This window comes from Coptis chinensis, chromosome 7 (genome assembly GCF_015680905.1).
Source record: "Coptis chinensis isolate HL-2020 chromosome 7, ASM1568090v1, whole genome shotgun sequence".
Lineage (NCBI taxonomy): Eukaryota > Viridiplantae > Streptophyta > Magnoliopsida > Ranunculales > Ranunculaceae > Coptis > Coptis chinensis.
In genome coordinates this window covers 256,466-283,422 of record NC_141462.1, presented here as the reverse complement: position 1 = coordinate 283,422, position 26,957 = coordinate 256,466, and the positions used below count along the sequence as shown (strand labels likewise).

The 26,957-nt window shown below is 36.6% G+C and overlaps 3 protein-coding genes, 1 long non-coding RNA gene and 3 pseudogenes across 5 annotated transcripts; 4 read left to right on the top strand and 3 right to left on the bottom strand.

Moving 5' to 3' along the window:
• Positions 1-210: 210 nt before the first annotated feature.
• LOC147484926 (ADP/ATP translocase 1, mitochondrial-like) lies at positions 211-3,701 on the top strand (annotated as a pseudogene). The gene is made up of 4 exons (XR_015203087.1): positions 211-367; positions 1,861-2,390; positions 2,489-2,861; positions 3,374-3,701. The product of XR_015203087.1 is annotated as an ADP/ATP translocase 1, mitochondrial-like (transcript).
• Positions 3,702-3,806: 105 nt separating this feature from the next.
• LOC147484925 (pentatricopeptide repeat-containing protein At2g22410, mitochondrial pseudogene) lies at positions 3,807-6,324 on the top strand (annotated as a pseudogene).
• A 491-nt stretch (positions 6,325-6,815) lies between these two features.
• Positions 6,816-9,351, top strand: LOC147484924 (E3 ubiquitin-protein ligase BIG BROTHER-like). Its single transcript, XM_086575018.1, has 7 exons — positions 6,816-6,984; positions 7,078-7,255; positions 7,897-7,934; positions 8,209-8,253; positions 8,568-8,701; positions 8,928-9,036; positions 9,135-9,351. Exons 1-7 carry the CDS (start codon positions 6,856-6,858, stop codon positions 9,183-9,185), a joined length of 684 nt encoding a protein of 227 aa, XP_086431144.1. The 5' UTR covers positions 6,816-6,855; the 3' UTR covers positions 9,186-9,351.
• A 596-nt stretch (positions 9,352-9,947) lies between these two features.
• Positions 9,948-12,131, top strand: LOC147484923 (ras-related protein RGP1-like). The gene is given in 3 exon segments (XM_086575021.1): positions 9,948-10,272; positions 11,433-11,818; positions 11,821-12,131. Coding segments are annotated over 3 exon segments (675 nt in total). The 5' UTR covers positions 9,948-10,042; the 3' UTR covers positions 11,880-12,131.
• A 4,798-nt stretch (positions 12,132-16,929) lies between these two features.
• LOC147484922 (mitochondrial metalloendopeptidase OMA1-like) lies at positions 16,930-17,865 on the bottom strand. The gene has a single exon (XM_086571066.1). It carries the CDS (start codon positions 17,863-17,865, stop codon positions 16,930-16,932), a length of 936 nt encoding a protein of 311 aa, XP_086427192.1.
• A 2,456-nt stretch (positions 17,866-20,321) lies between these two features.
• Positions 20,322-21,499, bottom strand: LOC147484921 (RNA demethylase ALKBH9B pseudogene; annotated as a pseudogene).
• A 1,986-nt stretch (positions 21,500-23,485) lies between these two features.
• Positions 23,486-24,807, bottom strand: LOC147484920 (uncharacterized). The gene is made up of 5 exons (XR_015202648.1): positions 24,706-24,807; positions 24,499-24,614; positions 24,296-24,385; positions 24,071-24,198; positions 23,486-23,943 (listed from the first exon to the last, which is right to left on the bottom strand). It is a non-coding gene; the product is annotated as an uncharacterized LOC147484920 (long non-coding RNA).
• Positions 24,808-26,957: the final 2,150 nt, after the last annotated feature.

Here is a 26,957-nt window from a genome sequence, read left to right as displayed (position 1 = left end):
TTGCAAGTTCGCAACACGCACTTTTTCAACAAAGAAAAACAAGCTAATAAAAGGCACGTCAAATTCCCACCAGATTCTATCATGGGTTCACCCTAAATTGGGCCCTATAAATCGTATCTCTGTTTCCATTCGACCACATTCAATGGTCTACACCGAATAGGACTATAGGAAACAACAATACTCTCCGCTCCACCGAATCAACACTGTAGTAAAAATATCTACAAATTTAGCCTTCAAAAACACCTCGTCCGCTCATTCAAAACTCCTTCAGTCTCTCCGTTTATTTTTTCTCTGTCCTCGTTTCTTGCTTTTTCGTTTACTGGAGAGAGAAACTCTCGTTTCTTCATTCATCATAGTTTAACTAAAGGTATAAACATCTCATTACAATCTGAATATGTTATTCAAATAATCTGTTTTCATCGATTCATTTGATGTATTAATGTAGATCTAGTTGAGTAACAAGTAGATCTGATGTATTTTTGGTCGGACAGTTAATAGATCTGAAGATTTGCAGATTTATATTGGTTTAAAAGCATGAAAATGACTTGTTTGAGGGTTTGTTTGCCTTTCTGTTGGTGGTTAAGTAGTCTAATGAATCGTTGATGTGATTTTATTCTAGATCTAAAGTAGTCAACTGGTCAATAATGGTCAACTCATGATTTATAACAATCGATCTGTCTTTTTTGAGCTTTAATAAATCAGTCAAAAATGATATAGAATGATTTAATATGAGGAATCATAGCTTTAAATACATGTTGTGTTGTTTGTCATTAATCTTGTTGTAAAACTTGCAGTTTGATAATATATTGATTTAGAACAAGATTTGACTTTTTTCTGTTTGACTTGAAGCATGTTATACCTGCTCTTCAAAAGCTTTGATAATTTGGATCATGACATGCATTTTAGTTCCTAGATACTCTTTTTAGTACAGGCAAAAACTGGCAATGACATAGTTGCATATGAAAATGAATATATCTTTTATAGAAGTGCAATGTGTCATCTGGTTTTTATTGAAATTTGAGGATTATCAATGTGTTCTTCATATTGAAATCATTTAAAAAACTCGTAAAATATGTATTTCTCCTTGTCTTTCAATTGTAGGATATGCTAAAATTGAAATCCAATTCTAGTAACATTGTATTTATTATCTCTTTTTTTCCCCTGTCAAATTTGGAAATTAGTGCATATAAAAACGATTAAACATTGTGGTGCGTTTTTAAAAAATTCTGCTTTTTATTGTTCATTCTGTGTTAATTGGCTAATTTGCTTGTGATACTCTGTTACTGTAAGTTGGGAGGTAACCGAAATTGAAATTGTAAAATGAAGCTAGAGAGAGAGAAGTCCTTCAATTTATGGTGTCTTTTTTATTGAATTGAGTATTTTGTTGCATTGACAGTCTACCTAGAAGTAAATTGTTACTTTTGTGCCGAACAAATCTTATTCCATGTTTATTACCACTTGTGAGACCTAGGACACTTTTTTTGGGTCCATTTGTGAATTTTGGCTTATGTATCTTTAATTTTCTTTCTTCTCATATGTGCTTTAATGTAATGGATTGGCTTATTTAGTTAGGCTAGCTGATGGTTGAGGTGTAGTTACCGTGCTACACTCGTGCTATTCTTTATTTGCTTAGTGTATATAGGTATTAGTATACAAGTTTGATACCTGAATTGTACAGGGTTCATCTTATTCTTGCTCTTTAAAATGTTTAAGCTAATGTTTGTAGATGATAAGTGAAAATTTTAATTAGTGACAGTGAAAGGTCATCCACAGCCAGAAATTGTGTTCAAATACGTTTATCAACTAGTCGAGAGTATTTTTACCACCGTCTGCATCTGATACACAATCCTTTGATTGTAGGGCGTCTAATTTTGCAACTTAAGATGGCTGAAAAGCCCCATCATCCGCTTGTGTTTCAGAAGGTAGCTAGCCAGCTACATCTTTCTTCCAACTTTAGCCACAGTGCACTTAATGGTGCTGGGTCTACCACTGGTCTGTATGAGAGGTGCATTGCTGGTGGACAGTATAGAAATGGGGGTCTGCAGTATCCTGGAATGCAGCAGCCCTGCCGAACTAGTCTCGACTTATCGTCTGTTACTAGCTACACCTCACCTGTCTTTGTTCAGGCACCTTCTGAGAAAGGCTTTGCTAACTTTGCCCTTGATTTCTTAATGGGTGGTGTCTCTGCTGCAGTATCTAAAACTGCTGCTGCTCCCATTGAACGTGTGAAGCTTTTGATCCAAAACCAGGATGAGATGATCAAGTCAGGGCGTCTCTCCACACCATACAAGGGTGTTGGGGAATGCTTCAGCAGAACAATCAAGGAAGAAGGATTTGGGTCATTGTGGAGAGGAAACACTGCAAATGTGATTCGTTACTTCCCTACTCAGGTGAGATTTCTTTTCTTGTCAGCTTTTATGTAACATTAGCAAAGTTGTTGTATATCTTGGGTGTTGCGTACTAACAAAGTTTCTGTAATTTGCACCAGGCCTTGAACTTTGCATTTAAGGATTACTTTAAGAGGCTCTTTAACTTCAAGAAAGACCGAGATGGCTACTGGAAATGGTTTGCAGGAAACTTGGGATCTGGAGGTGCTGCTGGTGCTTCATCCCTTCTCTTTGTCTATTCTCTCTGGATTACGCCGAACCCGCCTGGCTAATGATGCAAAGTCTGCAAAGAAGGGAGGAGAGAGACAGTTCAATGGTTTGATTGATGTCTATAAGAAGACTTTAAAGTCCGATGGTGTTGCTGGGCTTTACCGTGGCTTCAACATTTCATGTGTGGGAATTATTGTTTACAGGGGTCTGTACTTTGGAATGTATGATTCTTTGAAGCCAGTTCTTTTAACTGGAGATTTATCGGTTAGTTTTTCATGTTTGCTCCTTTCATTTTAATTTCTGTTCTTTATCAGCATCTTATTTATCTGTTAGTATTAGTAGTCAGCTTGATTGATTGCTATTTTATTGTAGAGGGACGTAATATGTTTGTTGAAAATACTTCATTCTTATGAATTCAACGTTACACATGCATATGAGTAGAAAGTTCCGTCCTAGCTATCCAATTAGGTCTTGGAATATTTTTCATAGCTTTTATACAAATGTGTCTCCTCTACGTGCACGAGTAAAAGGGTCTGTCGTTTCTATTAGAATAAGTTTTGGGATTTTGTGAACATTTTTAGAGGCAGTTTTACGATTGTGTTTCCTCTACTGCGATCCAGCTTGTGTTTTAAATTCTGTATTGCCTTCAAATTTATAGGTGTTGCTTAGCTTAGTATAATGCTTTGTTTGATTTAATTTCTGCCCATCTGGACTTGTATGGTAGTTTTTATCCTTGTAGATATTAATACATTCGCTCTTTGTTTGGACGATCTCAGGATAGTTTCTTTGCAAGTTTTGCTCTGGGTTGGTTGATCACAAATGGTGCTGGTCTTGCATCGTATCCTATTGACACTGTCCGTAGAAGAATGATGATGACTTCCGGTGAAGCTGTGAAGTACAAGAGTTCGCTGGATGCATTTTCTCAAATCTTGAAGAATGAGGGTGCTAAGTCTCTCTTCAAGGGTGCGGGTGCTAACATCCTCCGAGCAGTCGCTGGTGCTGGTGTGCTTGCTGGTTACGACAAGCTCCAGTTAATCGTGGTTCGAAAGAAGTACGGATCTGGTGGAGGCTAATAGACTCATAGTTTCTTCTTTTCCGTCCCAGCTAGAGATGGTGACGAAAAAAGCTTTTTAGTTTCTATTTGAGAGATTTTAAAAGGCGATTTCCTTTCATTTGTTAGACTTTGGAGGAGTTTCCCAACAAATTTTTCAATTTTTCTTTTGGATGTTTTATTTTTGGTTCATAAATCTCATTAAGAAAACGGTTGCAAGTGCTGGCACTGCATCCAGGATGGAATTCCAGAGATAATGAGGTATTTTAAGAGATTCAACATTAGATTTTTATTTATAATTCAGCCATGTAGCGTGACCATGCATCCTGCAATGGATGATAATGATGGAAATCTGTTTTGATGGATGATATTTGCATATATTGCTTTCAGTTTTGTGTGCTGGCCTGCTGGCCTCTGTGATTTTTAATTTTTATACTGTGGCAAGGAAGTTGTATCTATGCATTTTAGAAAGTCTGAAAACAGTTTGTCCAACCATAGGTTGGTTGCAGTCTCTCTTGTTAGGTGTTGCAGGCTAGAGCTCATGTTATTGTCATACTTACATCTGTGGCTACATAGGTTTCTTAGGTATTTAAACCTATAGTATTTGAGCTGAATTGTAAGTTATTGATGTTCTCTGGCAAAATCTAATGACCATCTTCTTTCCAATCAACCTTAAGCGTTTTCCATACCAACTAGTTTCTTTCCTTCACACTCGTTTACCACACAAAGAGAAACCAAACTGGAAAACAAACCACCCCTCAAATTTCTCACACCCACTTCTATGTCTCTTAGAAAATTGCAAATCAATGAACCAGTTGAAACAAATTCATACTCAAATGATCTTAACTGGACTTATTCTTGATGGGTTTTCTGTAAGCCGTCTCATTGCGTTTTGCGCAATCTCTGAATCAGGTTGTCTTGCTCACTGTAAAAGAATATTAGAAAATACAGATAGCCCCAACATTTATTCATGGAATTTAGCTATTAGAGGATATTCAGAAAGCTCAAAACTTGAACAAACAATACTACTTTACAAAATTATGTTGCGAAATGGCGAAACAAAGCCAGATAATTACACATTCCCTTTTGTACTCAAAGCTTGTGCTCAATTAGCTTTTGTGCAACTCGGTTTTGAGATTCTTGGTCATGTATTGAAGTTGGGGTTTGATTCAAATATTTATATTTATAATGCAGTGCTTCATATGTTAGTTTCTTGTGGGGAAGTGGAGCTTGCGGGTAATTTGTTTGATGAAAGTTGTTTAAGAGACTTGGTTTCTTGGAATACAGTGATAAATGGTTATGTTCGGAGTGGGAGAGGAAATGAAGCTTTGAGGGTTTTTGGAGAAATGCAGGAAGCTAATGTTATGCCAGATGAAGTAACCATGATTGGGGTTGTTTCGTCTTGTGCAAATTGAGGATTTGAAGCTTGGGAAAGAGTTTCATAAGTTCATTGAGGAAAATGGTATAAGATTAACAATTCCACTTAGCAATGCTCTGATGGATATGTATGTAAAGTGTGGGAGTCTTGAACCAGCTCAAGTGTTGTTCAGGAAAATGACTAGGAAAACTATGGTTACATGGACTACTATGCTCGTTGGCTTTGCGAGATGTGGTTTCTTGGATTCAGCTAGAAATCTTTTCAATGAGATGCCTGAAAGAGATGCTGTTTCTTGGAATGCGTTGATATCCAGTTATGTGCACGCAGAGCGTACAAGGGATGCTCTAGCTTTGTTTCATGAAATGCAAGCGATGAATGTAAAGCCAAAATGAAGTTACCATGGTTAGCTTGTTATCGGCGTGTTCACAACTTGGAGCACTGGACACAGGAGAATGGGTTCATCACTATATTGACAAACACAAGATTTTGCTAAATGTAACCCTAGGGACTGCTCTGGTTGATATGTATGCCAAGTGCGGAAACATAGCAAAGGCAGTGAAGGTGTTTCGGGAGATCCCTCAGAGGAATTCTCTGACTTGGACATCCGTGATAAATGGTTTAGCACTTCATGGGCATGCTAAGGATTCTATATCTTTCTTCTTGGAGATGATCAGCATTGGCTTTGCACCTGATGAGGTTACCTTCATAGGGGTCTTATCCGCCTGTTGCCATGCAGGTTTTGTTGATGAAGGTCGCCAGTTTTTTGCTCAAATGAGCACAGAATACAATATTTCACCCAAAATGAAACATTACTCCTGCATGGTGGATCTTCTTGGTAGGGCTGATCTGTTAAGTGAAGCAGAGCAGCTAATTAAGACCATGCCAATGGAGCCAGACACTGTAATCCTGGGTGCATTATTTTTGCGTGTAAGAATCATGGTAATGTCGCAATAGGCGAACGTGTGGCAGCCAAGCTTCTTGAGTTGGATCCTCATGATGGTGGGAATTATGTACAACTTGCAAATATGTACTTGGAAGCGAATATGAGGGAGAAAGCTGAGAAGGTGAGGATGATGATGTGGGAAAAAGGACTAGATAAAACTCCTGGATGTAGTTCAATTGAGGTTGATGGTGCTATTCATGAATTTGTTGTAAGAGACAAATCCCACCCAAAATCTCAAGAGATTTATGCATGTTTGTTGCAATTGGCAAAACAATTAGAACTAGTTACATATTTTCCCTACTGTTTTTCAACTTGTTTGTACCTCATACTAATCATACATAACTCGCTCATCTAACTCAGTTCGCCAAAAACTAACTCAAATGGTTCGTCTGACTGAAACATGTTACCCGAGTACGTACACGACCAAACTAAATTGAACGTATTCAAGAATTTTATGATCTCAGTTTCAAATTTTCTATGAGGGGACTCCTTAAACTTGTGTACTTTCTTTTTATTCAATGACACTCATATGAACCTTTTAACCAAAACTGACATTTTCTCAAAACTTTCCATCTTCCTCCACACTCAAAACTGCATATAATTTAGAAGATATTGCCGTTTCGAATGCATTCTTCCTTCCTTTGCACGATGTTTTATTCCTACTATATACGTCTCTCTCTTTTCCCAAAGAACCGTAAAACCTTTTTACTTTTTCTTACTCAAGTAGTGAAGCAGAAGTAATAGTGCAAGTTCGTTGATCTCATTCTTTCGTGCATGCATGTTTTTTCTTCTTCTTGTTTTGTATTTTTCTATCTTTATATGTTTCTTGACATAACTAACTCAAATCTGTTATACATTTTGCAGGTATAAAAACGGGATAGTTCCAATGAATTTTTTTTCAAAACTTTTTAGGGGCGACGACCACTCCCCAAGATCCAGCACTGCCAATGATGGAAACACGGGACAAAGGTATATGTATTCGCTTGGTGAATACCCATACACCTATTCAGAAGGGGTAAGGTTCTCTGGCTACCGTGATAATTTGTTTGTTTACGAGTCTTGTATGTAACATGCCTCAAAAATATGTTTATTTATCTGCTATATGTAGGAGTTTGCGTACCAGCTCTCATTGTATGGAGCTTCAAACAATGTTGGACCATCCAGTCCAGGAAGTACTTCGTATGCTAGTCATGCTAATGAGAACGACCGTTATGTACCACTAACTGATGAAGAGTCAGCAATCTGGCGTACATATAGCCCTGTTCCACCAGGCACCCCGGATGAATGTAGGTTAAACTGACTTTATTCTTTGAATGGAAATACCTGTTGATGTTTATGCAGTAGTAACATCTTTGTAGCTAAGATTGATGGATCCGTTGGTTGAATAGCTTCAACGAACAGAAGTTCCAGTGACTTGATTCATTGCCAACGATAATAGAATTTAGTTGCTTAAGGTTTTCAGTTTGTTGGTGTTCAGCTGTGATACATGGTGTGTGTATGCAAAGACGTAAAACTTTATTGAGCATGTTAGTTTATTAGTTTTTGGGTCTTAGCATATTATAAGGCTGCTAATCGTTCTGTTCAGATCAATATTTCACCATCTGATAAACAACAGGGATTTTCAATTTTATGAAACTGTGGCTAAATCATATCTGTTCTGGAGTAAGATGTTCCCCACACAAGCAACAATTCATATAGAATAGAGTGAATCTAGTTTAGAACTATGGATTGAGATTCCTGTTAAAGGACCTACTTTGTCCGTAAATTGTCTAAGGGATAAATTATATTTTCTTCTTTCCTGAGTTATGCTAAAACTATTCTCCTTTTGACTAGGTTGCCTTCTGCAATCTCAAAGAACCTTGCATTATTTTCATTGGTCTGAAATTATTGGAATCAAATTTAATATATTTCTTCTCATCTCTGGCAGGCATCCCGAGTTCTAGTAGTGATGATGATAGCTCCCAGGTATGATTAGCTTACATTCTCAAATTTAGAGAAAAAATTACAGTAGCACATATGTAAGCGTATTTCATCCTTCAGAACTGGAGATAACAAACAACTTTGTGTAAATTAAGTGTAAAATGTACATCGAAAACCCCGATGTTGTGCTTATATCCTCCAATTTTTATTTCAAGCTAGTAAGCCTGTTTAGTCAGGCCATGCTTTGGATAGTTCATAAGTAGGTCTCTTATGCAAGGATGATCATTAAGGCACATCACTCTGTCTATTTGAAGTACAGGTGGCTTTGCATCACAATATGGACCCTGACAAGATGACCTACGAGGTAGCTATCTAAGATTTCTGAGAAATTTTTTCTTTTTACATTTTATTCTTTATTTGTGAGTGCAAAATCTATAGTTTCTGTTATCTTTGAAGAAGTATGATATAACTATATAAGCAATATGATGAATTACATAACAAAAAATAAGAAAAAGAATTTGAGCAGTAATTTTGAGTCCTGGCCGATTGGAAACAGGGATTTTGGTTTTTTTTCAGCTATTTTGCAATCCTAAACTTTTGTATTTCAAGTGAAGTTCTACTAGTTTTACATGGCTCATCAACAACAAGATTTGTTTGATTAGAAAGTTTTGCCTACAGGAATTAACTAATTTAACTGAGGCAGTTGGAACTCAGAGCCGAGGTGTTTCCAAAAAACTTATTTCAACTCTTCCAGTCTCTAAGTACAAGACTGGTGGTGGCTTCTTTGCAAGGAAAAAGACGCGCGTTGAACAGTAAGCCTCTGTCTTTCAACTGCCTTTCTCTCCAAACTTACATTGCTCTTTTGTACTGCTCTGCGTCTTTACCACTTTACTGAAGTGGCTTGAAAGTAACTCCTTCTCTGCTGTGTTGATGCTCAAAATAGTTTCACAACAATTCCTTCTGAAGTATACATACTTGTCAGTTTATATGTATTTACTATGATCTTTGCGATACTCATTGACTGTTGCCTGCAAACAGATGTGTGATTTGCCAGACGGAGTACATAAATCGGGACAGTCAGATTACTCTTCCTTGCAAACATGTCTACCATGAACGTTGTATTAAAATGTGGCTTGAAATCAGTAAGGTGAGCTACAAATTCTTATAAGTTACATTTTTGCAGACATAATTAAGCAGTACATGCAATTTATAATTTCTCTGCTGACATTGTATATCATATATCAGGCTTGTCCGGCTTGCTGCGTTGATGTAACTGCCAAGAATTCATGCAAATAAATAGAATGTGAAGAAACAGGTTCTTTGGTCCGTCATGTTTCCTCCAGTAATAAAAGAATCATATTTAGTTTTCCTAAAAGAATGTAACCAGAACTTGAAATGCTGGATGGATGTTTAATGACTTTATTATCTCATTTTTCTATATTTCAATATAAGAGCATCTCTCTAGCTGGTGGTAGTATACTCTTCAAATTTGGAGAAACTAGTCGCAAATATTGACCGCAAATGAGATTATAGACCCTACCACGCGAGCCATTGGTACTGGCGCGGGCCAATACTATTGTTGCGCGACATTATCACTGTCGCTTCCAAATTGAAAAAAAAACTCACTCGACATTCCCACTGTCGCACCAAATTGAAAAAATAACCAAATTGAAAAAGTAAAAAATAACTCACGCTATATTAGTAGTGGCGTCTTGTGACCACCGACGCGCGATGGTGCTAGTCAAAGTAAAAAAAAAAATTGACGACATTTGCAATAGTGCACGACATTACCAATGTCGCTCCGCATCCGCATCCGCATCCGCATCCAAATTGCTAAATTTGCTAACAAGAATGCGAATGGACAACAGGTGATACTACCGCCTAGAGATGCTCTAACAGTAACATATTGGATGATTACTCAGCAGTGGACTAGTAAATGTTAATCAACTCCCGGGAGTAGAATAGTGGTAGTTGCAAAACAAAAACACAATAAGACAAAAAAAAAAGTCGTTAAAATGGGTCCCGCACAAACCGTTGGTCTTTCTCGTTATAAAAAATTGAACTTCCAAATTTGGCGTCAACTTTTAATTTTTTCTCAATTTTTCCAGATGATGAAACGGATTTTATAATAATAAAACATTAAAAATCTGAAGATGTCGAATTTATACGGAGGAGATTTTAATCAGAAAATAGATTATGTGTTTAAAGTAGTATTGATTGGAGATTCAGCAGTTGGCAAATCTCAGCTGTTAGCTAGATTTTCAAGAAATGAATTCAATTTGGATTCTAAAGCAACAATTGGTGTTGAGTTTCAGACTAGAACTCTTGTTATTGATCATAAAACTGTCAAGGCTCAGATTTGGGATACTGCTGGCCAAGAAAGGTATAATCAAGATCAATCTTTAATTTATTTTAGCTAGATTTATAATTGAGATCTTGATGATTTTTATTGAATTGTTTTGTGTATTGATTTAAAGTTACAAAAGAAGGTTACTTCAAATTTTCAGCTGACCTGTTTGGAAAAGAAATGGTTGAAGTTGATATAGAATAATAGTTAACTTATTTTCATTATCATCGTTTGTATGTGTAATTAATTATATAATCGAGTGAGCGGAGCGAACGATCTTGGCAGAAGAGGGGCTATACTGACAAAAACCAACTTGGTTGGTTTCTGTCTGTCCTCACCTTCTCTCTCATTTTTTCTTCGCCCCAATACCCTTTCTCCTTCTCCCCATCTCTCTCTCTCCCCCGCATCACCCAACTCTCTCTCCCTCCGCAGCTCCGCTCACTCCCCACTGCCACGCAGTATACTAGTAGACTTGGGGAGGGAAGTAGCAATAAAGAGGAAAATAAGAGCAAAATGAAAAAGGTGTACCTCAACTTTGATCTCTATTTGGCCGTCGTGAAGTCTACAGAGAGATCAGTACAAAAGCAGCTTTCTGTATGATACTCTGATGGGAATAAGATTGGTTGTTAAAGGTTTTGATCTTTACTTTTGATTGCAAACAACTGTAAGCTAAGAATGTCATGTAGGTGTCGTGAATTCATCAAAAGAAGAGGTACTTATTTTATTTTGCTACATCCGTTGTCCTAATGAGTAGTCCTAATGCTCATTAAATCTTGAGCATCAGAGAACTAGAGAAGACCCATTGAATACAATGAATTGTTTTACGACTTTTCCTTAAAAAAAGCTAGCCAACTTAGTATGCAAAACGGGGAGGTATATGAGTTTAGAAGTCAGCTTGGCAAATTATGACATGTACAATCCTAGTAGAAATGCTTCTGAATTCTGCCGTGTGATTAAAATGGAAGAAGAGTTTTAGGTGTACACTGGCTGGGAAGGGCGTGGTTTGGACAGCTTAGGGTGTCTTTGTGTATATTTCCTCCAAATATGAGGGTTTCTCTTCTAATATTCTGTTTCACTGTGTAGGATCTCAATTTCATACTTAGTGATACGAATCCTTACTATATTAATCTAGTTATCAGAATACTTTTAAGATTTTTTTATCCGCTTGTTTCCTGATACTTTAATGGTGGATTCAGGTACCGGGCGGTCACAAGTGCATACTATCGTGGAGCTGTTGGGGCAATGCTAGTTTATGACATGACAAAACGTCAATCATTTGACCATGTGGCAAGGTGGCTGGAAGAGCTTCGTGGTCACGCTGACAAAAACATTGTCATCATGCTCATTGGCAATAAGTCTGACCTGGGGACCCTTAGATCTGTCTCCACCGAGGATGCTAAGGAATTTGCCCAGAGGGAAAACCTTTTCTTTATGGAGACATCAGCTCTTGAGGCAACCAATGTTGAGACCGCTTTCTTGACAGTTCTGACAGAGATATACCGCATCATCAGCAAGAAGTCTCTAGTTGCTAATGAAACAGAATCTGGAGGAACTCATCACTTCTCAAGGGGAACCAAGATCGTCGTCCCGGCCAGGAGCCAGAGGCTGCCAAGACGAAGCCCATGTGCTGTGTTTCTTCATAGGCCTACTCAACAACTCTGATCGGATAATTCACTCTTTAGGTATTTTGCAGAAAAGAAACAATTTTTTAATAGTCGCAATCTTGTGAGAAACATAGTATGTTGTCATTGCGTTGGAGCTGAGTCTCTTTGTGTTTATCTACAACTTCTCTCGTATATACTTACTCCAACAGCTTCATCGTCATCATTTTCGATCCCCGTTTGACTTTGTATATTGGATGATTTTTTTAATCGAATCTGTTACCTTTTTTCTCACGAAGTTTTGTTTAATATCTAAATATCTACCAAATAGTGAGCATGTAAATGAGAATCTATATGAAAGCACTCACATTAACAGGATATGCAATGCTTTTCATTAGTCTCTTAAGCACCCCCAGACTTAACCAAGACTTGCGTTGGATGTTCCTATGCTTCAAACTTGGTATAACTGGGCTAAGAACCAAACCCAGATGTTAAGGATGATTGTTTAGCACCATGTCGAGTGTCTATCGAGGTGGGCAACGGTTATCAGTCTCGTTCGATCTTGCAACAGTGTCTGTACGTAACAGCATAAGCTGGAGCTCAATAAGGTACAAGTGCTGTCTGTGTGCGCGTTTAGTGTTTGCAGGTTACAGTACTTCAGTCTCCAGTCAAAACTCAAATATGTAGTTAAAACTTCAAAACTATGTCAATTGTAATCTTAGCAAGCGAGTAGAGGTGTATTTTAATTAAGACTGCTATTGATAATGGCCTAAGCTTGGTAATGGAAGTCGTTTAGTATATAGTATCATCTATAAAGAATCCAATTTTGCTGCAATTTTTCCTATGCTTAGTTTGTTTCTGCCCCAGTAAAAAAACAGATCCAAAGTTCATCCCGTTTCTCAACCCAGAAGTAAAATTTTCTTTATTCTTAATACTGCCACGGCTAGCCTAGCAAAAGACAAAACAAAAACAAGTAAGACAAAACAAAAAGGGTTAGAGCTGAAAATTTATTTATTTATTTTCTTATAATATATATAAGTGATTAAATTGTTTAAAACACAATTAAAGCGCAAAACTCTCTTGGCTTCAGGTGCACTTGTGCGCCTTATTGAAGTGAGGTGCACAATAATTACAAGAAAATGAAAAATTGAAAAAAAAAATGAATTTAAAATTTTATATGACATAATTTATCATGATTTGCATAACCAAACAATATAATCAATTTTATAGAATTGTAAACATGTTCACCACTTAGCAACACCGCCGTAAAAATCACAGACCATTTAGATAGTAGTTAGTCATAAGAAAAAATGTAAACAACAAGTAAAAAGTGTACAAAAAAGAAGAAAAATTGTAAATGATGATAAGGCGTGCGCTTCGCGCCTTAGGCGTGAGTTTTTCCACGCCTTGACTATATTGACTTTAAACCATTATGGGTAGGGTCTAGTGGCGAATATTATATTAATCCAATAATTATCCATATTAGAGCTAAAGCAGAAACAGTTTGTAGTTCTATGTGACAATCAGAGCGTCATCCATCTAAGCAAGAATCCGAGTTTTCATTTTAGATCTAAGTACATACATGTGTGTTATCATTGGATTAGAGAAGTACTCGAAGACAAGCATTTGTGTATCGAGAAGATCCATACCAACAAGAACAGGTCGGATATGATAACCAAAGTTTTATCGAAAGGTAAGTTTGATATTTGCTGTGCTACCGCCGGAATGGTAGCAGACTCCTCCTGTTGATTTGGAAATTGCATGGAGGTATCCCCTCTCACTGTTTGGGAGGAGGAGATTGTTGGAGTTATCCCTCACATGAAGAGAAAAGGAGTTCAGCCTACATAGAGAAGCCTGAGCGCACGCGCGCTCGACTTAGCCTTGCCCAAGGTGCGCCTCGCGCCCATGCCTTGGTCGACCTCCAGTACTTTAAGGGTGTTACACACTCGACTTGGCCTTGCCCAAGGCGCGCCCCACGCCATGCCTATTTTCGGCAAAATTCTATTTTTTGTGCACCGCGAGTTTGCAATACAAGTTGGGGTTTTTGGCAAAACCTAACTAAGTTAAAAGACACAAAAATTCACAAGAACACTGAGATAAACCCAATCTTAAAAGCAATCAAGATTGAGAGATAATCTTTACAGATAGACAAACATATAAAGAGAGAAGAGTGATCTAGTAAGGTGAGAGACTGCAAGGAGTGATTGTAATATTTCTTCCCACTTTATAAAAAGATTAGCTCTTGTGGAAGTAGGCACCATTGGCCAAACCACGGTATATCTTTGTGTTGTGATATATATGTTTTTACTGTTTTACATTATTATATATTGTTAATAGTTGTTTAGCGAGTTAGGCATGTTAGTTTGGTTGTAGGGAATATCTAGATTGTTGTCTGGAATTGTTATTGTTCAAATACAAATTATCTGTGTAGTGGGGAATTGATTGGTATTGGTATAAACCCCAACACAAGGATAGATTTGGAATGCTTTAAGGTTGATACGGAAGGTCTTATTTATGCAGGCTGTTGGGGCATGGGAAGGTGTTTGAGGACAGGTAACCTGTCACAGGGTATGCACAGCTGAACAAGTGTTCAAATTATGCACTACTTAACAAGTGATTGTACAGCCAAAACCAAACCATTGCGAGCACTTGTCTTGTCCAAACTTCTCTTGTATTCCCGTCGTTCTATGCCCCTCTTTGTAGATCAACAAGAGTTCTGCCTAGTGATTGCTATGGTGTTGAGTTTTGCTGAATTAATAACGGCTTATTGTTTTGTTTTTGTTGAAAAAGTTAATTGATAAGTTAGAACCTCAGGTAAAAACATCTGAATTTAGAGTACAAATGAACATTTAACTGACTCTTAATTCACTAAGTACTGACAAATTACATCATAACTGATTCAAAACTTTTTCACTCTCATTCTACAACAATTTAAGATGGAAATATAGTAGTTGGTCTGCCAACAGCTTTGATGTTGCTTTCACTATCTCGTCGCACTAACATGTACGAGTGCCGGGTGCGTGCAACTCTTCAACGTGGTAATTTCTTGCTTGTTAGGAATATAGTACCACTTTTACCACTGACGATGAGGTAACTTTTATTGATAGAGTGCTTCTTTGGCAAACCTGTGATGGGAAAATCCCGTGCAAATTATTGAATGCCTTTCTGTTACTGATTCTTTTAACTTTTTTAAGCTAATGGGTAACTTCACTAAGCATTACATGCGCTCCGCAAAAAACAAAGAAGAGTTTAATGCGTTGGAGCACCTATAAATCTCATTGAAAAAACCTAGAAGAGGACCAATTTTATCTGGAAGTCTAGACAAAAATGACAGTAACGTTCTTGATGTTTATCGGAATTTCGGGACTATAGAATTCAACTACTTTCTGTTCCAGGACTATTTGAAGTTTCTCCTTTATTTTAGAAAAAGATTAAGGTTAAAATTTACTTCTTCCTCTTTTTAGTTCTAGCACCACAATTCACAATGCTGTTTCACTCTTTGGTTCGTTGGTTATGTAAAAGAAGTCTTAGATGAATTTGATACATGTAAAAGAACGAAAGCATTCTATGGTATAACGAGCCAAGGGATTTTCGTTAATTAGCCTAGTGACTTGGTTCCAAAACATGCAAGAAAAGTAGAAAACAGCCACTGGTGTCCACTTCAGATTCCTGGAAGTTCAAGTTAATGTGAGCTCATGTTGCTTGGCATTTTTAGTTAGAGCCAAAGAATTTGGAGATCAATAATACTTGGAGGAGTTGGAGGCAATACTCCAGGGAATCACCACTCTGATGAAAAACAATGCAAAGTGATCAACGTTATTGACTTATTGGCATGCTGTTACTTGGTTTGTTGGTTGAAAATCAATACTGTTGCGGCTCAAAAGTAATCATTCTTCTTGCCTTAGGGCATGCAACGTTTTCAGGAGTGTTCTGGCTTGAATGTTCTTCCAAATGGATTTTCATCAAATCATCTCACATCTGCAATACAAGTCATCTGCAACAGGACAGCAGTCAATTTCCTGTTTCGATGGAACAAAAAAGTTGACACACCTCTCAGATCAAACTTCGCATATAAATGTACTTGGATCAAGAACAATGCTTAGTAAATTGATGTACATAAATCATAACGCAAAAGAGTACCCTTTACTCTAGAATATACTATATATACTACTTGGAACAAGAACAATCCTTAGTAAATTTCCTGAATACTTCTGCCGCATGTCGAGCAACAATGTGTGTAGTGCCATGCTGAAAACTTAAAGCTATCCCAGCGTCTATCACAGTGTCTGACCTGAACATTTGGAGCAATCCTGTGAACTCCAAAATCTGTCCACCAGGAAGGTAGAAAGCACCGCACTTTAAACACTTCATTTCCTATTTCCTAACCATAACTTGTATCATGCCCCACTTTATAAACCTTCATCCATATATTGTAAACCTCATCCTTACACTTTGAAGATGTTCTATCGAAAAGAAAAAAAGAACTTTGAACAAAAAATATCATCTCATATCTGCAACACAAGTCATCTTCAACAGGACAGCAGTCAACTTACCATTTCGATGGAACAAAAAAATTGACACACCTCGCAGATCAAATTCTGCATATAAATTTACTTGGAACAAAGAACAATGCTTAGTAAATTGATAGACAAATATCACAATGCGAAAGAGTATCCGTTACTATAGAATATACTATATATACTACTTGGAACAAGAACAATGCCTAGTCAATTTCCTGAATTCTTCTTGCCGCATGTCGAGTAACAGTTTGTGTAACACCATGCTGAAAACTTAAAGTTATCCCTGCGTCTGACCTGAATATTTGGAGCAATCCTGTGAACTCCAAAATCTGTTCACCAGGGAGGCAGAAAGCACCGCACTTTAAACACTGTCATTTCCCAACCATAACTTGTATCACACCCCCATTTGTAAACCTTCAACCATAGTTTGTAAACCTCATCCTTAACTTTGAAAATATCCTATCGAAAAAAACAAAAAAAAAAACACTTTGAAGATGATGTTCAGGTAAAAACATCTACTCATCTACATTCATTTTCACTTCATTGCAAACTGTCCTATTCGTTTTCATATCTCAGGCTTTATGTTTGAAAACTAAGTTAACAAAATATTCCGACCACGACTCCTTGTATATGGTGAGTGCTTGTTCCATGACATGAGCTTGAGCCAAGGAGTTTGCTCGTTCCTCATAAGATGGATGTTCATGATCTCCTTTTGAAAAATCAGGATAACTCAAAATCATATTCTTCCAGAATTCTACTACAATTCGAGGATTATATCCTGCTGAAGCCATCAATAGTAGCCCAATGTAATCTGCTTCAAATTCTCTCTTACATCTATTTAGGTTAGGGTGTTGGAATTCAACAGTATGTCGAGCTACAATATGCCCAACTTCATGGGCAATGCATGCTGCCACTTCACCATCGGTAAGTGCTTGTAACGTTCCTACACAAATGAAAATAGTTCCACCAGGGATACAGTGCGCATGCATAATAAAGTTATCCACTACTAATATATTCCAATTGAATCCATCATAATAATACCCCGAAGCATTACTATTTGGATTACACTTCACCTGTCTTTCTAATCCTTGAATAATATATTTTAGTATCAACTTTGCCCTCATACTATGAGGATCCTTCTCATCTAAGAGTTTTCCTTTATATTTAATCATACAACCTTCCAACGCATCATCTCCTATTCGTTTATGCATCATAGTAGGCATAACGAGACGTTTCCGATTTGTAAACGGAACATTTACAATACGCAGACCACGATAACAAAACATAGCATATAGAGTACCAATCCCAGAAGCAACCATAATCCCAGAAGCAACAACCACAATCCAAGAACCAACCGCAATCGCAGAATCTACATTGTAATATCTTTGAAAACTAGTAGTAGGAGGCTTACAAGTGGGAATAATAGTCTTACCATAAAGTTGGGCAGTTGAATTAGTGAGATTGTGAAATGAGGTGATTCCAAGCTTTGCTCTCCTGTACCAACTCATGATTCTGATGTTTAAAACTTTTTTGGAAACATGTTCGTGGTTTGTTGCTGTGGAGTTGGACGAGACAAGAAGCCTTGTGGATCCGTTCGGCCCATACTGTTATATTTATTGGGTCTAACTGACAGCCCCAATGCCAAAATTTAGCTTCAAGTAATTAAGTACTCAGCTCATTTGAGATTGATCTCAACTTTTAGGAGTGTCCATAAAGATTGGTTCCTTACAAAGCTGAGTGATTTTTTTGCTCCAAGGGCACCAAGCCAATTCAATCAAGAAGCAACACGTCGTAATCATCTAACAAAAAAGTATTTCCAATCATCACAATTATATGTTATAGAAAAATTCAGTGAAATAATCAAATAGTTATTCCTTCAGATTATGTCCAAGTAAAAACTTAATCCGTTCTATTGTTCCACCTCATACTGACCGAGCATGTAAATATAATATGAACATTTATGTATGTCCATGACACATTCCAGAATTCTATTAGGAAGATGCATATTTATTCTTTTTGTGACTAGTGAGATACTCACCGTGTTTCTTTTAGGCATGTGTTTTCTAAACAATTTTTCTGGTTTTTTTTTGTTTTTTGATTTTCTGCCTAGCAAATATGCTATGGAACTAGAAGGCAGAACTTGCAAAACTTAGAGATCAGCTGAATGAACAATTGTAGAAGAAACAAGTGCATTTACGAAAATATTGAAGTTGACAAATTTTCTTTATTTGGAGGCTTGTGTAGTTGTGTACACGTGTTAAAAAACTTGACAAGAATTTTGTTGTTGCATGCTAAAATGATAGAAATGCAAAAAAGTAAGGTATACGATCCTTTCCCTTACAATATCTGATTCTAGTTTGTTCAGTTTGCAAATTTCATATAGAACACTATCTATGTTAGACCACTATCTGTGTTAGACATATTGAAACTTGAACTGTTACTACTTCTATGGAATCTACGCTTCCATCTTTTTTATCTTTGTACGTAGCGCATATGTTTTTTTTTGCTAACACCTCTGTCACTATTTTTTATGTAATTAAATCAGTATTATTGTCATTCAAATTCAAGTCTTAATAGATAATACTAGTTGAACCACGTTCCAGGGTTTAAGTTGTCGCTAATCCCGACCATTGATCATGTTATCAAACCAATTAATGAAGGCCCCCCGAGAATCCAACGTAGAGAGGTCCAAAACTCTCGACACAATTAAAGGCCTGTGGAAGACCATCCTGAATCCTGGATGCTAGCTAGCTGTTTACAAATGCCAATGAACAACCTTGAAAATATCTTTTACTTTTACATGTTATTCCATTATCAACTTTTTTTAAGTTAGAAATGGGGGTATAAACCATATAGAGTGGAAATTTTACACCCCAAATATCCAAAAACTATTTCCAATGGAGGTGTTATACCGTAGGTCATAGAGTATTAGTTGATAGAGAGGGTGGGGAATTCCCCCTCTCACTATCAGCTAATAAAAAGCTCAGGCGACACTCGAACAAACATTTGAGTAAAAAAACATTCGGACATCACTTGGAGTGTCATCTCTATCTATTTCTAAAGTCACAATTTGAAAATTTTAAACTCGGACCTCACTTCAAGTGACGTCACTTGAAGTGAAGTCTGAATTTAAAATTGAACTTTTTTATACTTCTCCATTGGGAACAATAGCAGAATTAATTCTATTTTTTGTGGACTGCGAGTTTGGAATACAAGTTGGGGTTTTTGGCAAAACCTAACTAAGTTAGAAGACACGAAAATATACAAAAACAGAGAGAGAAATCCAATCTTGAAAACAATCAAAATTGAGATATAACCTTTATAGAGAGACAAGCCTGTAAAGAGATCAGAGTGATCTAGTAAGGTGAGAGACTGCAAGGAGTGATTTTAATCTCTCTTTCCACTTTATAAAAGGATTAGCTCTTATGGAAGTAGGCACCATTGGCTAAACCATGATATATCTTTGTGTTGTGGTATATATGTTTTTACTGCTTTACATTATTATATGTTGTTAATAGTTGTTTAGCGAGTTGGGCATGTTAGTTTGGTTGTAGGGAATATCTAGATTGTTGTCTAGATTGTTCAAATACAAATTATCTGTGTAGTGGAGAATCGATTGATATTGGTATAAACCCCAACCCAATGATGGATTTGGAATGCTTTAAGGTTGATATGGAAGGTCTTATTATACAGGCTGTTGGGGCATGGGAAGGTGTTTGAGGACAGGTAACCTGTCACAGGGTATGCACAGCTGAACAAGTGTTCAAATTATGCACTACTTAACAAGTGATTGTACAGCCAAAACCAAACCATTGCGAGCACTTGTCTTGTCCAAACTTCTCTTGTATTCCCTTTGTTCTATGCCCCTCTTTGTAGATCAACAAGAGTTCTGCCTAGTGATTGCTATGGTGTTGAGTTTTGCGGAATTAATAACGGCTTATTGTTTTGTTTTTGTTGAAAAAGTTAATTGATAAGTTAGAACCTCAGGTAAAAACATCTGAATTTAGAGTACAAATGAACATTTAACTGACTCTTAATTCACTAAGTACTGACAAATTACATCATAACTGATTCAAAACTTTTTCACTCTCATTCTACAACAATTTAAGATGGAAATATAGTAGTTGGTCTGCCAACAGCTTTGATGTTGCTTTCACTATCTCGTCGCACAAAGTGGAGGAAAATCATCGTTTCCAAACTGAGTAGGGCTTCTGCTCGTCTTCCTAGCTGTATCAGGTGCTGCATTTGACAGCCGATTCTGGTTTTGCGAGTTAGACAGTCGATTCTGGTTTTGTGAGTTTGACATTTGATTCTGGTTTTGAGAGTTTTGTTGGCTCGGAACTTGTTGAGCTGGTAACTTGTTCATCTGGGAACTTCCAAGAGGCTGAATGCCTTGCAACTCTGGGTCAGGTGAGAACTTGAATGGTAGCTTGCTGTCATCCATCTTCCTAAAAGTTATGGATATCCTTTTTTTATGAACCGCAGGAACACAATGCTTAGCTACATCTGCTCCATTGCCTTTCAAGATGAGCACGGATCCAACAGGTAAAGGTATCTTTGCAGCACCAGAAAATTCTCCTTCACCCACAGGTCTTAAATTAGTACCAAATAGTATATTAGACTCGGTCAGGAATGACACCGTGCAGAATGGGCGAACGAAATCATGGTGGTCAATATGTGGAGGGATGCAATCTCCTTCGTTGTATATATTGACGATACAACTGTTCGGAATGCAGGTAGTAGGAAGAATACGCCACTTAACCATCCTCTTGATCATTGACTTGAACAAAGGCGGAATTGGATCAACTTCCTCATCTCTAATTATGCCTGGGGGTCTCCCTTTTTTGTCCACTGCATAATTGTAACAACACCCAAATTGAATCGTAACACGCCCCTTGCCGCGCATCCACTTCTGTGGTTCTAAGTATGTGCGTTCTCGAAGCTCTCTTGATTGTCCCATTCGCTGTAGATCGTAAACATATTCAACAATTTTCTTCTGCTCTTCGTCATTGAAAACTCGAGTATGTAACTCAAGTCCCTGAAGAACATTCACCGGCCTCCCCTTAACCCTTTCAACGCATTCAAAAATTTTCTTCCTACCAACTAGCGACATCCTTTTCTGCTCCTCAGGTAAACTCATACTCGAACTCTTCTCATCTGCTGATACCTTTATATTGCTCCCACTCAAAGATAATTTCGCAATATCGCTGTTTAATATTGCTTCATTAGCAATCGAACAGCCAACTAATTTCCAATCAAGTGGTTTACTCATTCTTTCCATTTTCAATCTTGTTTCACTACTCAGAAGAGAGGGCCTCTGTAGGTGCTGTGGTGAAGTTGAACAGAATTGGTATAACACAAGGGGCCTACTCACGTATTTATAAGCGTGGGGTGTAGTCAGGATCTGGAAGTGTTGCTTAATTTGTAAACCTGAAGTCCAATGGATTCCGAATACAAGTTGGATCCTACTTTCTATTTCAGTGGGAAACTTGGCTTCCAAGTTCCAAGTGTTCACGCGTAAATATTGGACATGGAATTAGTTGTTACTTTTTGTGAATCATCATGGAGATTGCCATACCAAAACGCACGGTATTGAAATGTTTCAAAGTACTGCTCATTCCACGCATATGGATGGATGAGGGTTTCTGACAACCTCTTGACGAAGATAACCTTCAAAATAAACCATCAAGTTAACCTTAAAAAATGCCAAAATCATTGGAACTTAAACCCATTTGTGGAGTCTATCAATGATTAAAATTTAAATTATTTTACCTGTATGCAAAGAAAAATTCAGGTTTTGAAATTTCAACATTATAGATAATAAAATTTAGGAAGTGATAATCTACTGCCTACTCTTGAAATCTCGACAGTTGCGAGCATATAACATTATTGTGTTCATCTTATGTTCTAATTGCTTGAGGTTTAGATTATCAGTGGTAAAAAAAAACGAGCCCGTTATATGAACTCCACCACCAAAAGTGGATTTATAAAATGAATTGAGGGCTTATTTTTTGTGAAGATAGTCTTCTCATAATGGAGAATCTTCCTACAGACAAATCAGCCCAAACAAAAATATTTAATCTTGTCAAAAGTTGTTTTGAAATTTAGAAAATATAAACCGTTGGATAATTTTATAACATTGTAATCAAATTTGGATACGTCTAGACATCTTCAAATGTGCTGATTTTTTCTAAGGATGATCTATATTGTGGGGAGAGCATATCTCCACAAAAAATCAGCTTCTAATTCATTGTTTTTCATGGTGGAGTTTTTTTTAGAATTCGTATAAATGGAGTTCATATAACGGGCAGGAAAAAACAAACCTAGATTCAAAAACAAAAAATAAAAAGGTTGGGTTACTCAGATGGGCTCCAGTAGGATATGAACAACAACAATGTGACTTGCTTTAGGCGCTAATGAATTTGTTTAAGGAAGGTAGGGTATGTTATTAATAAGAGCATCTTTAATGACACTAGCAAAATGCACGTGCTCTGCATATGGATGGCAAATAGATAATGTTGACAGGTATTTGTATTTGAATATAATATCGGTATCTACATTTCATTTTTATGAAATTATGTTATCATACTCAGTTCATTAGCTTCAAAAACTGGCATGCTAAAAGAATATGGAAGATGGAAGCCGTTAAATACCGTCATACCATATATCTGCATGTACATACACAAAAAATTCAAATATGATCGTGTGTTCAGAGTGGCAACATATATAATCTTAGAAAAAATGTTACGTAGTTTTAGAGGTGGAACACAATTAGATAATACTATGTAAGTTCAAAAAAAGTAAAAAAATACAATTGTCCGTCATAAGTTCTAAGTTGAATTGAAGTCTTGATGACATGGTAAACATAGGCACGAAGCATAATTGCTTCCTCTAAATTTGACGGAAAAAGATAGTAATTGCCCCCTCCATTCTATAGACATAAAATAATAATAATAGTAGTAGTAGTAATCAAGCTTCTACTAAATAAGCAATCTGTAAGGTGTGGACTTTCATTAACTACAACATAAACCTTAAAGGGTCATTGACTATTTGACTATAATTAAAATACAAATGACGTGAATACTAAGATTAATGTTTTCATAATGTTCACAATTTGACTAGTATTACAAAGAATTTTTTTCCCCACTTCTAAAAATACATGCTGAAATGGCAATATGCATATACAAGGTACATCCTTGAATGACACCCAAATCTTATAGAGCAACTTTAGATAAGGGAATGACACCCAAATCAGGTACATCAGTGAACGCACGAAACCGATAAGACCCTTCGCATCACTCCCCAGCATGCCCATTCAGTGCGTCCTGTAAGACTTGAACACTACAATTACTATATTGGTAAAGACCGACTTACTGCATACTATCACTTGTAGAGGCTCCAGTCAACTGCTTTTCCTTGATGAAGTTTTAAGTAGCATAAATTAATCCCTCACGTCAAGGTGTTGGCTTTCATGTATTGCTTTGTAGCACTTGAGACTGCATAATGGAGGCTCTGACTTGGAATCTCGATAAACTTATGGATTGGTGCAGGAGGAACCAGCACATTTTTCACGAGGAGGTGGGTAACTGAAAGTCCAAACCAAATACCTCGTCAATTTTGTAAAAGAATGTAATGTGTATATAGTTTAGAGGGGATAGGTATGTCATGTCTCAATTTTGATCCCACGAGAATGAAGCGTGGAGGGATTTTCACCTGCAAGGCTTCGAGCTAAATATACTTGGTAAGCCAACATCTTCTGAGAATGTAACGACTGTTCCAGTAGGACGAATGACCCATCTAATAGTATTTGGTGGAAGTGTCCATGCATTGGCAGCTTTCTCCTAGCAGCAGAAAAATATTGATGGCATAAACAAAGGGTTGTAGATACCCGACAATAATTTTTAACACAAAGTTAAAATTTTCAATAGGCCTCTGTACCTGTGCTAACTCATCTCGACGCTTCTTTAGCTTATCTTCTCGCTTCTTCCTATTCAAATCTTGACCCAGTATTTTCCTAATAGCCTCAGCCTAAAAAACCCCCAGTTAATCATTTGTTCACTTAGAATTCTAGAGGTTGACACTTAAGGAAATATAGGGAAATACAAATTATAGAAGATGTTATACATAAATAATAGACAAACCTCAGACTCCTTAGCCGCCTTTGCTACTTGCACTCTACGTTTTTGAGCAGCCTCTTCCTTTTTCAGCTGTTGCTCCACTTCAGTAAGCTTTTCTCTATGCTCTGCTCACCCAATAACTTTAAAAAAATAGAGAAGCTTAATGGGAAACCAACAGGTTCATCTAAGAAAATTCAAAGGACGACAAAAAAAAAGGTTAAAAATTGTTACTTGTAGGTGGAGCAGGAGGCAACCCATTTGGGAATTCAATCAAACTTGTCAATGCATCTTTGCCCGACTGAAGTGCTCGTTGACGTCTTGTAAGAGACATTTGGTCATATTCAACCAAAGGTGACTTTGGTTGATTAAAATACAGATTAGTATATTTATTGAAGGACCAAATTCATAATGTTGGTTGGCACATTTCTCAACTTGGTCGATTTTTTCCACTTAAATTTCTACTTCTAAATGACAAGTACAATACACATATATGTACAAAGAGATTAGAGACAAAATGATTAATAAAATGTGACGTAGCATTAAACTCAAAAACATTGGAATGATATATGAGAAAAAACAAAGGTATGTTAAGAGATGAATTTACATGAAATGTGCGCAATAAGATCAAAATTCTCAGTAGACAATCTTCATAGTATGTACTACATATCTAAAAGTTTGAGTTACCTAATCCCATTGAAACAACCATTGCTTTAACCAGTAAAAACATTCCAAATCAATGCAACAATGTAGAATGAAAATATACTAAAACCCACGAAATGAAACGAATACAATAAATCTTTGACAAACAACTCCTCAACTTCATTGCACTAAGCAATGTACATAGAACTCTTAACTTGATACCTTAAGACGAATTGACCTTATTGACCTGATTTCTTTTTTCAACTTGTTATATCTTCTTCACGCTCAATTGGGGTTCCTTAAAACACCAAGTCTTCTTCTTGGCCATTTTTTATTAATTTTCAAATTGGGGTTTTTGGAAGCAGCAAATTTTGAGAGAAAGCACACAAAAAATTAGACCATGGGTGCATCCCAAATTGAGGGGAAGATGAAGAAGTGTTCTCTCTCTCTCCTGTCTTTTCATTTTTTTAAACGTCTAATTAATTACCTAATTAAATGACATTTATGGTGCGAACAATTCAAATGAGAGGCGTAGATTTGATTTTTTAATTCGCCACCAGATTAAATGACCAATAACTCCTAATTAAAGTACTAACCAATAGTTTCATATAAGGACAATATGGGTACCATATATTTACAAAAACAGAAAAAGACCAAATTATTCTTGTAAATGGTATTTGGGTGTTTTGATTTAATTATTTATTCAGGGACATTATGCGTAAGAAAAAAACCTGGATGAATTTAAGAGGCCAGGATCATTATAGAATATGCTACTAGTAGAGATTTGTTCGGGTACACAAATGTATTCTCGTTCAAAATTTAAAAATTCTCGAAATTCTGACAACTTTAAAACCGAAATTATGGTTGATATTGATATTTAAAAATTTTGCTGGAACTAACACTAACCTTAATTTTTCGATATCTCTAAAAACCAAAATATTCAGTGGAATTTCAATATTTCGTTTCAAAAGAACTATGATCATATCGTCTCTTCTTCAATTATTTTTATTTAGATAAATTTTACTATCTTTTCATTTGAGTTTGATATGAACAATTGTATATCTATTAATGGTCATCGAGTTACCCGAGTAGAGTATTACCATGCTCAAGGTAGACTCGCTCAGTTGTACTAATAGCTCAAGCTTGAGCTCGTTTTGTAGTACGAACTTGATTTTGAGCACAAGCTCAAACTCAGATTCGCTCGTTTGAACTTGAACTTGAGTTTAAACTCGAAAAAAAAATGTAAACAACCTAGACTACAACTTCAAATCGAGGAGCATTTTGCCTACTATGGAAAAAATAAATAAATAAACCTGTATAAACTATTGCATTACAATTCTATGTAAGCTCAGAGTGCTAAACTAGTATAATAATATAATCCAGTACCTTTCTTCCTAAAAGAAAGAGAAAAACGGCACCAATTTTAGTGTTTGTCTTCGAAGATGTCAACAATGCATAGGGTTGTTTAAAAAAAAAACGGGAAATTGAAAAACCGAATCGAACCAAGCTGAACCAGATAAAATTAACAGCTTTTGACTTTCTCGGTTCGATTGCCGGTTTTCAAAAGGTAAAACTGACTGGTTAGGTCCGTTTTTCAGTTTGGGTGGGTTTGGTTAATAGATGGTTTTGGCTAGATGGTTCATGTTACTGAGCACTTGAATACTTGCTTATTGTGATTGGCGTTATAACTTGTCAACATGCCTAAATTAGCATCAATACTATTAAATATATTTATTAAAATTTACTTTGCTAGTGACCAGTATGCCTATATAGGCTTCGATTTGAAGCAGATAGAAGGCCCAAATCGAAAACCGAACTGAACATTCGGTTCGGTTTCACTTGAT